Genomic DNA, 10261 nt, shown 5'->3' on the forward strand with positions numbered 1-10261 from the left:
TTATGAAAGAAGGGGGAGATAAAAAGACCTGGAGGAGACAGGAGCTCCACAAGGAGAGCAACAGAACCAAAAAATCTGGGCCCAGGGGTCTTTTCTGAGACTGATACTCCAACCAAGGACCATGCATGGAGATAACCTAGAACCTCTGCTCAGATGTAGCCCATGGCAGCTCAGTATCCAAGTGGGTACCCTAGTAAGGGGAGTAGGAGCTTTCTCTGACATGAACTGAGTGGCTTGTTCTTTGATCACCTTCCCCTGAGGGGGGGGTCAGCCTTACCAGTCCACAGAGGAAGACAATGCAGCCAGTCCTGATGAGACCTGATAGGCTGGGGCCAGATGGAAGGAGAGGAGGACCTCCTCTATCAGTGGACTTGGAGAGGGGCATGGGAGGAGATGATGGAGGGAGTGTAGGTGGGATTGGGGGGGTTGATGAGAAAGGGGGATAGAGCTGGGATACAAAGTGAATAAACTGTAATTAATTTAAAAAATAAAAAGATAAAAAGAAACCCTCCAAGCATGGTGGCACAAGCCTTTTATTCTAGCACTCTGGAGGTTGAGGAAGGTGGATCCCTGTGAGTATCGGGCCAGCCTGGTCTATATAGTGAGTGAGTTCCAGGACAGCCATGACTGCATAGGAAGACTCTATATCAGTAAGTCAAAAAGTAAATAAATGAACAAATAGTCCAAATTAAGGCTTCAGCTTGTAAACGACACAGATACACACATGGCCCTCAACAGTTAGTTTAAATGTACAACTGTAGTCTTCCGCGGTTGCTAATGTTGAAAAAAATCCTTAGTAGTAGAGGAAAGCAGGACTGTGAACTCTACTTTCTAATTATGAGCTGTGTATTTGAACCTGACAGGTGACTAGCAAAGTGTAGACTGTCCTAATCGCCTGCCTGCTCTTTCAGATACCAGTCTCAAAGGAAAGACTGTGACTTCAGGTGAATCAGCCATTGAAGTCGGCGCCAGCAGGAAGGCATCTGCATGGTGCTGTTTTACTGACTCAGAATTTTGAAACACGAATCGAGCTATGCTGTGCTGCACGCAAACCTGCTTCATCCTATCCTGTAAGGAATTTTCATTTCCTGAGACGTTCTGTGTCATTACGGCCAGTTCCTAGACAAACTAACCGAAACCTCGAAAAAGTCACAATTAATATTTATTCATTGTTAATTTTATTAGCATCCCTAAATCATCCCTTAAGAAACTTCACAGTGGCTTACAGGGGTAGGCCTTTATAATGTTTAACCTTTTCTACTCTCAGTTTTCATCACATAGCGATGTGGACAGTGCTTTTTACACGTCAAAATTATAATAAAGAATGTTTGGCCCAACCCAAGCAGGAACATGTATTTCTAGATAATACCGACACTCCATGGCCTCCAAGGCCAATTTCAAAAGCCACTACCTAAGAATCTCAAGGCTAGCAACGGAAAGAGAGAAGATGACAGGCAGAGCCTGGGCAACTAATAAGCCAGATAATGAACGCTTTGATGCCGAGAGCTGTGTGCAGACACGACTTCTAAATGATGAACTTCAGGCACCGTGAGTTACACAAGGAGGCTTTTTACCCCACAGGTGCCGATCACGTGCCATAGGGTTGCTTTAGAAATCGTGTGGTGCGCACATGCATGCCATGAAGGCCAGAAGAAGGTGTCCAGTCCCCTCAGGCTGGAGCTACAGAGAGCTGTGAGCTGCCACAAGTGGGTGATGGCAGTCCAGGAGCAGTAAAAACTCTCAACTGGCCAGCCATCTTCCTAGCCCCGAGACTGCTTTAAATTGTATTTTCCCTGTGATTTATATCTCTCCATCAGGTTTACAAGTTACGCTGATGCTGGACATTTGTCATTAAAACAACAAACCTCTTACACCATTTTATCATCACTTTTCTCAGACAGCAGCCACTGATACCTTTGAAATTAGACAAAACAGAAACTAATAAATGTGTGTGTATGTGCGCGCGTGCGTGCTTTATTTGACATTTAAGAATTGTGAGCTGTTTCCATCCTTTTTTGAGTTTTAATTGCAGTGCAGTTTTTTGTTTGTTTGTTTGTTTGTTTTCCTGAAAATTAACACTTAAAAAATGAGGGAAACTGGATCTTCTTCGCTGAGGTTTACGAGTGCAGCCTTCTTCCCACCACTAGATGGCAGTGGTCGGCCGACAGGAACCACGGGAACCGGACCAACAATCGTCTCCAGAAAAGTGGAGTGGCAATATGGAAGGGTTCGGAGAGCCGTGCGAACACATTGGCAGTTTTCTAGCCATGAAACTGGTTAAATTTTGCTTTACTTTTCTTTGCAGCTGCATGTGCTGGCAGGTGAAGGCTGCGCGGTGTGGGTTGGTGGACACTGGCAGTTCTCTGTGCGGTTCCACGCACCGGCACACGAGGGATGTTACTAGAAAAATCAAGTTCTCTTGCCCACACTCCTCTTCCCCACTGTAAGCTTCACAATCATGTGGGCGCACCCAGGGACTGTTTTGCACACCCACAATTCATGACTGTGGAGTGTGTGGAAGTCAATCATTTCCTCTTCCATCTTCCTATTTCAGTCTTCAATCTATGCTTTTTTATTTGTTATTTTGTTTTTAATCTTTCAGCTAACATGTAATGGGTTTCAAGTGACATTCTGTAACATGCACGCGATTGCACTGTATTCTACCTTCCCCCTCCACTGTCCCGGCCTCTCCTTGTTTGTTCTCCCCTTCCCTCCAAACAGCCCCAGCTTCTGCTCTTTTGACATATATTCCACGGCCCTCATTTCCCTCTCTGCATTGCTCAGGCCCCTTCATTCCTCTTACTGCCTCACCCCTAAAACTACTGTGTTCCACATAAATGTCATTTAAACCGAGGTTCCACGTGTGAGAGAAAACATGTAATTCTGTCCACCTTGGCCCATTTTGCTTACAGTAACGATCTCCCAGTTTTATTCACAAATTCTTTAGTGCTATTCAGATAGCTTTGCTGGCTCCCCAAACAAGAAGGAATGAATTCATTCGGAAGGACCATTTTTGTGTCCAAGGAATTTATTGAGTTTCTAGGCATATGCAACAAGGATGCCACTGTAATGACTCTCAGAACTTAGGAGAATATGGAGGTTTTTATTCTTCCCAAGAGGGACAGCTCTAGACCTCTGTGTCTATGAGATTATTTCTGACATAATCATACCAACAGAAAGGTGTAATTTATAAATTAGACATAGTAAGAGATGCACAACAGCTGTAACAAAAACAATCGCAGTGGTATATGAAAAGAAACCTAATTTTAATTTATGAATTGTTTATTTTCATCTAATAGTTTTCTACCAGGACTGACCACAGCCAGCTGGAGCTTCTGGCAATAACAGCCCTGGGGGAACATGCACTCCACAGAGGGGGAGTCCTAACTGTGTGAAGACCACTTCTGTGGAACTTGCAGAGGCAGAGGGTACTTCCTGCTGGGAGGGAGGAGGGCAATGGGCGTGGCTTTGGAGAGGGCGGAGAAGCTAGAAAGAAAGGAAACCCACATATCAAAGGACACAGATGCTTGAAGACAGGCAAAACAAGTGATGGAGGCAAGCAGAAAATCAGATAAAGCAGGAAGGACCTTCACTGATCATGAGAAGTGAGTCACCACTTTCGAATGGGAAACCTGCCACTGTGCTTTTGAAGGATTTTCTGGTACTACAGTACAGTGAAAAAGGCAGGAGACAGTTTGGAGATTGAAGAAATGAGCCGGGGGGGGGGGGGGGAAATGGAAGGAGGGGCAGCCCTAGGGTAATGACATTGTTTAAGGTGGAAGGAGGCAGAGGAGGCTAAGGCTGAAGGGTGAGTGTCTGGAAGACTGAGCTTTTCAGAGGACAGACTGGAGCTACATTAAGCTAAGATGATGGGGAAACTAGTTAGGCAACAGCAAACAGTGGGGGTTCCCAGGTCAGTGACACCCAGACTGGCCACTGGGGGTCTTCCCAACCCTTTTACTCAAGATCTGTACCCTCTCAGCGGCCGGCCACCTACCCTCTTCCCAGATTCTAGCCCCACAGGATGTCTTCCAGTTTGGCACCCACGGACTATCCTTTCATCCTATTTGCTCAGGAAAAAAAGGGGTGATGGATGCAACCTTCCGGTTGCTTCTGTTGGCATGCTGCTCACAGCGCTGTAAAGCCAAGCAATGTGCCTCCCCAAAACACCCACTTCGCAAGGAGCCTTTTTTGGCCTCTTCTGGTAGTTTGGAGGCCAAAGACTTATACCTACACACTCTTGTGCCTCACATCCTATGCTTAGGCAACGTGGACTGTTGTGGTTCCTGCTCAGAGTCCTCTCAACCTAACATGTTCCCCTCTTCCTCTTTCTGCCATCTCATCAATTTGTAATTATTCTCATCCCTTGTCTAGGACGGGCTGGTTGCTCATTCTGCACTGTGTTAATTGCCACTCTTATCTGAACCCAGCGGGAAGTTAGTCATTTCATTGCACCACTTACAAGAGGGTAGGCATCACTCTGCCCTTGCTATTGACTTCTTGTGCCAAGCACGCTGCCTAGCACTAAGGGGTTACACATAGCTAGTTCCTTTCCTCATAGGCATTTCTTAACTTACCATGACAGTATGATCTACATCCTGGCACCCCAACTTCCTGCATACTAATTATCAAGCTTCAACTATTTAAAAAAAGCTCAATGAGTTTTGAAGTAAAAACATTCAACGTCATCTGAGGTATACTTCTAAAATGTAAGGATGAACTAAGCTGAGGAGGTATCTTTTGCATCACAGACAGAGCATATGGTTAAAAATACTCCAAAAGTGGCTGAGCTTTGTGCGACTCATGGAGAAAAGCTGCTATGTTAACAGAGGCTAAAATACATCTAAAGCTCATTTGTATTTTCAGTCAAGGCTTCTAAGTTTGGAGGGACTGGAGAGATGGCTCAGTGGTTAAGAACACTTGCTGCTCTTGCAAAGGACCTAGATTTGGTTCCTAGTGCACAGTGTGGTGCCTCATGATTGTCTGTAATTCCAGATCCAGGGGACCCAATGCTCTCTTCTGTCCTCTGAGTACTGTATGCATGTGGTATGCATTTGTATACATGCAGACACAACATTTATACACAAAAGAAATAGATCTTTAGACTCCATTTTTTAAATAGAATTTGACAGTTTTAAAAAGTATCAATTCAGGGCCAGTCAGACAGTTCAGCAGTGAGGGTGCTTGGCGCCCAGTCCAATGTTCTGAGTTCGACCCTTGGAGTGTACACTGGAGAAGAAGAGAATGCTTGAACCTGTCCTGATGTCTATGAGCAGTGTGGTGTACATGCTCACATACACACATAAAACAATAAACTTTTGTGAAGAAAAATCTAAAAATGCCAATCCACATGACTTTATTTCATTTTATTTTTAAGATAGGGTCTAGCTACGCAGTTCAGGCTTGTCTGGAATTTACAGTGTAGCCCAAGCTAGCCTGGAACTCATGAGTCTATTGCCTTGGTCTCCCAAGTGCTGTGAATATGGGTGTGTACCTCCAGGCCTAGCTATAATGTGTAATATTTCCTCCATGTAGACACTGGTATGTGTAATATTTCCTCCATGTAGACACTGGTACACTTTCAACTGTTTTGAAACTGTAGAGCAGTTATTCTCACTCTTACACTAGGGTCAACTGGAGTTTCTACAGAAACATCTTTCTGGACTGCAGGCTTGAAAACTGGGGTTTAGCTTAAGAATCCTTCACCATATGGGAGAATTTAGATTGACACAGTCTAAAGTAAAAGACACTTTACTTCAGGTAAAGTACTCTAACAAATTTTCAACTAAATAAAACTGTTATAGATGGCATTTCCCCTTTTACCAAGTTTTAGAAATCAAAACACACCCCTTTTCAAAATTCACAAATATCTGATCATTCTTATGAGCACCGATGTTCACCATGAAGTTTGTACTTTATTCTTAAATCTGTGCAATTCAGTTGCTTAGTAAGCAAAATGATCTAATTGCTGGTCATTTGGAGAGCCTACTTGTTAAATGGTGTCCCTTAAAGAAGGTGTAGAAATCATAATGATTTGGAAACAGGGTTATTGAAATGAAGGTCTATGTAGATTTAACCAAGCTGAACCCCCAAGGCTGGACCTTACCCAGTAAGAACTGGTGTTCTCAAAAACCTGGACACAGACACACTGAGGGGGACGACGGCAAGAAGTGACAAAAGAAAAAGTGCCACGTGAAGACGGGAGGACTGGAGCAGACACTGTGGAGGAGTGTCAAGGCAGCCTGCCAGCTGTCCAATGCTGGGGCCAGGTGTGGAGGGGACGCAGGGGACCTGGCCCTGTTCACACCTGGCTTCCCAGCTCTAGAACTGGGAAATAGAAAACTTCTGTTGTTTTAGGCCACCCAGTTTTAGCAGTTTCTTTTAGGTCTGGTGAAAAAAAATATGCTCCTAAATACATCAGTTCGGAATATAGGCTAATTTGAATCCATAACATGGAGTTTGACTTTTAAAACACAAACTTAGTTACGGCAAGACTGAGGTACCTATCAGAAAATTCCTCCCCCCCCCATACCCTTCACCGCAGTCTGTCTCTATTAGGATGGTTTTAAAATATATACAATATATTGCATTATCAGCCCAAGTATATTAAAATTATTTTAGAACTTAAAAACTACAAATGTTACAGTAATTTCATATGCTTCGCTGTAGAAACATTAACTTAAAAAGTCTACTAAAGTCTATTAGTACTATTTAAAATAAATGGTGTTTCGGAATAACTGATACAGTAAAATGTTGAACCATCTGTGAAAACACCACAAATTATGCTGCTAAAGTAGTCACATTGCCTCAACTTAAAGAAATGGGAACTCTCGGCTAGAGAATAGTGGGAATTCTCATGTATGTGAGTCCCTACATTTCCAAATGCCACCTGAACTCTCTGGGGAAAGCTTTATGGTGGAATAGCTTTAGCTTCATCTAGGAAGATGAAGGGCGCTGGAAGAGGAAGACTCGGGTTTTATTCAGAGAAAACTCTTTCTGTCATTTTGGCAGAGTTGGGAGACATTCAACAGTTCCTTTGTGGTGTGCCACTGATGGGCCAAACCAAAGACCACTAACAGCTCCTCTGCAGGCTCAGTGCCCAACGCTTGTGGGTTCAGCCATTCTGAGCTGGGCACTGTTAACTGAAATGTTCGGAACCAACAGATTTCGGGGTTTTGTTTGTTTGTTTGTTTTGTTTTTTCTTTACAAGGGCAATATGTGTACAGACTTTATTGGCAAGGCATCGCCAACCCAAAACTGCAGTCTCAGGTCCTAACTTGTTGAACTCCGGCATGCTCAGAAGGCTTCGGACCTCACAGCACCTCAGGCTAAGGTGCTCCACCTGTCCCATGACGCTGGACGGAACCTGAGCATCTGCTACTTTCCCTGGTGCACAGATGTGAACGAGGCTGGGTTTGTAGCAGCCTTGTTCAGCCTCTGGTGTCTAGTCTCTAGATGCGTGGGTGGCCAGGGGCGAGGCACAGGCGTGCCTCTTCTTATGCGTTCCACTCACAGGGTTCTCTAGACAGTGGAAGTGACACTCTGATTCCTGGCCTGGTGACCACAGGTGAGGCAGCAGCTCCCTAAGTGCCTGGGACTTTGAAAGTCCAATAGCTCAAGTTTGGTGTAGGTTTCCACAGTCCTTTTATTCCCTGTAGAGTCAAAGTATAATGCTCTGAAATAAATCCTGTTTTACGTGACTTTCCGTGCACGCGTGTGTTCTTGTGGACCTGCCTGTGTGTAAAGTTGTGCAGGTGTTGGGGAAGAAGTTAAACTCCTGGATTGTCCCTTAGCCACCACCCACGTTGTCTTTGGAGACAGGGTCTTTCACTAAACCTGGAGCTTGCCCAGCAGGCTAGGCCAGCCAGCCATCAAGCCCCAGGGAGTCAGCCTGTCTCTGTCTCCTCCTGGGATTATATGGGTGCACCTGCACATGAGCATTTTTACACCAGCTGAGGGAGACTTAACTTGGGTCCTCCTGCAGGGTAAACATTTCAGCAGCTGAACTCTCTAGTCCTAAAGCTTTTTTTTTTTTTTCCTTCTAGAACTGGGTAGCGTAAATGCTATTACATGAGGCTGAAGTGACCAAACTGGCTAAAATTTACATTCCTTCCCGTGAAGGACCCACCGTTTCCCACCTGTTACCAAAGCACTGCCTGGCAGCCTTCTGAATCTAAGAGCAGGATGCTGAAATGCCTACTATGCTTGAGAGCTCACCTTCAGATTATATCACACACAAAAATAACACCACAGAAATACACAGAATAGTTTGGGGATTTTGTTTGTCTAACTAAAATGCTAAGATGGAAAGCCTAAACTTACCTGTTCCTTTGGGAGTCTATGAACTGGCTTGCTCGTTATACGTGTGGAAATTAAAGGGAGTGTTTTTTTTTTTTTTTTTTCTTTTAGGTAGAGAATTTATATTGAATATAGGTGAGCCAAGGGCTGCTGGCTTGGCATTCCACTTTGCTAGGAAGCATCAAGATGAGGGGGTGAGGTTACTCCTCAGGCCAGACAAAGCCCAGGATAATGTCATAGAAATATCTCATGAAAAATGACCTCAACAGCTTGGGCAAAGCAAAACCAAACTGCATGAAAACAGGCTATGCCAACAGCCCGCGGTTCCTGGTTACCAAGCTGTCTGTGGAAAGTGAGTTCATCAAAATCTTTGGACTGAATTTACTTGTCTTTCTTTTGGTTTGCCTTTAGAACAAAATCTCTTGTTTCCTCCACCCCCATCCCTATCAACACTCCAGGATCTCGCGCCACTTTTTTCTTTTTCCTGCCACAACTCTGTCTCTCATTCTTTCCCTTCCTTCTTCAACGACCACAACTCTAAATTAATCGTTTAGAGGCAAGAACTTCCAACCGAGTAAAAAAGCTTACTTTTTAAATTTCAGTCACGAGGTAAGAAAATAGGGTGTTATTTTATATCTAACTTCTCTGAACCCATTTGTGAAGTCTCTGAGATAGGATCTTACATTTTATCAAAACCCAGTTGACAAATCTCTGCAAGTCACAGACATTCCTAAATTATATGCAATTTCATCTGCTAACAAACAAACAAGCAAACAAACACAGCCATTTAAAATCCAAGTTGAGCACAGAAACCAAACGTAAGAAGGAAATCTAGACCTTGAGTCTGAACCTTGCCTCCAGTGTGGAAAACCCTTTTCTTTAAAAAGGCCATTTCTGAAAACCCTTTTTGATGACGGTGGACTCAATTTTCTCCCAAATTATAAAAACTACTACACACAGTTATTTTAATACCGGGAAAGCTCTAACTGTTCAGGCAAGTGATCAAAGCAGCCTTAAGAGCAAAACTTTAAGCTTTGTAAACAGTACTTTTAAAGAAGGCATTTTTAGTTACCATTTTTGTTGTTGTTGTTGGGATTTTTTTTTTTTTTTTTTTCACTCTAGGAACTCAGGTCTTTCCTGGTTTCCCGGTTCACTGACTATCAGTAGTTGCAGGAACTTTAGCGAACTTGCAAGAGAGTGCGTGTGGGGCTTCCCACTGTCTCCACGTTCCCAGCCCAGAAGGCTCCACAGGTCCCCAGGAAGAGGGTTCCCTGGCCCCCGGGCTCACCGCACCCACAGATAGCAATTAAAAAAGAGTCACCGCGGCCTGAGTGTGACAGTCAGGGAGAGTTATTGGGCGCGACTCTGCCCACCCGGTTCGCCTCAGATTGGGCCCAGCGGTGTCCCACCGGGGCGCGTTCCCGGCGGGGGCGCGGGGGTCACTGCACTCACCAACGCCAACAGCAGCTGGGCGCACCGGCCTCCTGGGCTCCGCGCCATCGCCTCGCTCCGCCGCGCCCTCGCCTCCGGGCCTCGCCGGCGCCCAGCGGATCCTCCTGTCCAGGTCCCTCCGGGGCCGCCCTTGTCCGCCTCGGCCCGGCCCGGGGTGCGGTTCCAGGTGTGGCGGGGTCGGAAAGGGTAGCCGGGGGCCCGCCCGCAGCCCGGCTGGAGGAGGGGAGCGCGCTCCGCGGGAGGTGCCAGCCAGTTCCCGCCCTCTGCACCTGGGCCCGTGACGTCCCCGCTGGGGACCTTGGGTGGCTGGCCCCGCCCCGCCCGGTCTCCTTCCTGGCCCCCTCCTCCTCCTCCTCCTCCTCCTGGATCACCTCGAGCAGAGAGCCTCCCAGTCACAGTCAGGACCCCAGGACAGGATTTAAGGAGCTGGGCTCAGGGAGCCAGCGTTGTGGGAGTGAGCGCAGGTGGCACGGCCTGGGGCCTGCTGGTGCGAGCGAGACTTTAGAAGTGT

General features: G+C 45.8%; 1 protein-coding gene across 1 annotated transcript in view; it reads right to left on the reverse strand.

Annotated features, from left to right (window-relative positions):
• Dsg2 (desmoglein 2) overlaps positions 1-10045 on the reverse strand; it is a 51433-nt gene extending 41388 nt beyond the window's left edge. Inside the window, exon 1 of the mRNA XM_055625645.1 lies at positions 9751-10045. Coding sequence (XP_055481620.1) covers positions 9751-9798 — 48 coding nt within the window. The 5' untranslated portion in view covers positions 9799-10045. The remainder of the gene's footprint in view (positions 1-9750) is intronic.
• Between the last annotated feature and the right edge of the window lie 216 nt (positions 10046-10261).

The sequence above is a fragment of the Psammomys obesus genome, unplaced genomic scaffold (assembly GCF_907164565.1).
Source record: "Psammomys obesus unplaced genomic scaffold, mPsaObe1.curated_primary_1811, whole genome shotgun sequence".
Classification (NCBI taxonomy): domain Eukaryota; kingdom Metazoa; phylum Chordata; class Mammalia; order Rodentia; family Muridae; genus Psammomys; species Psammomys obesus.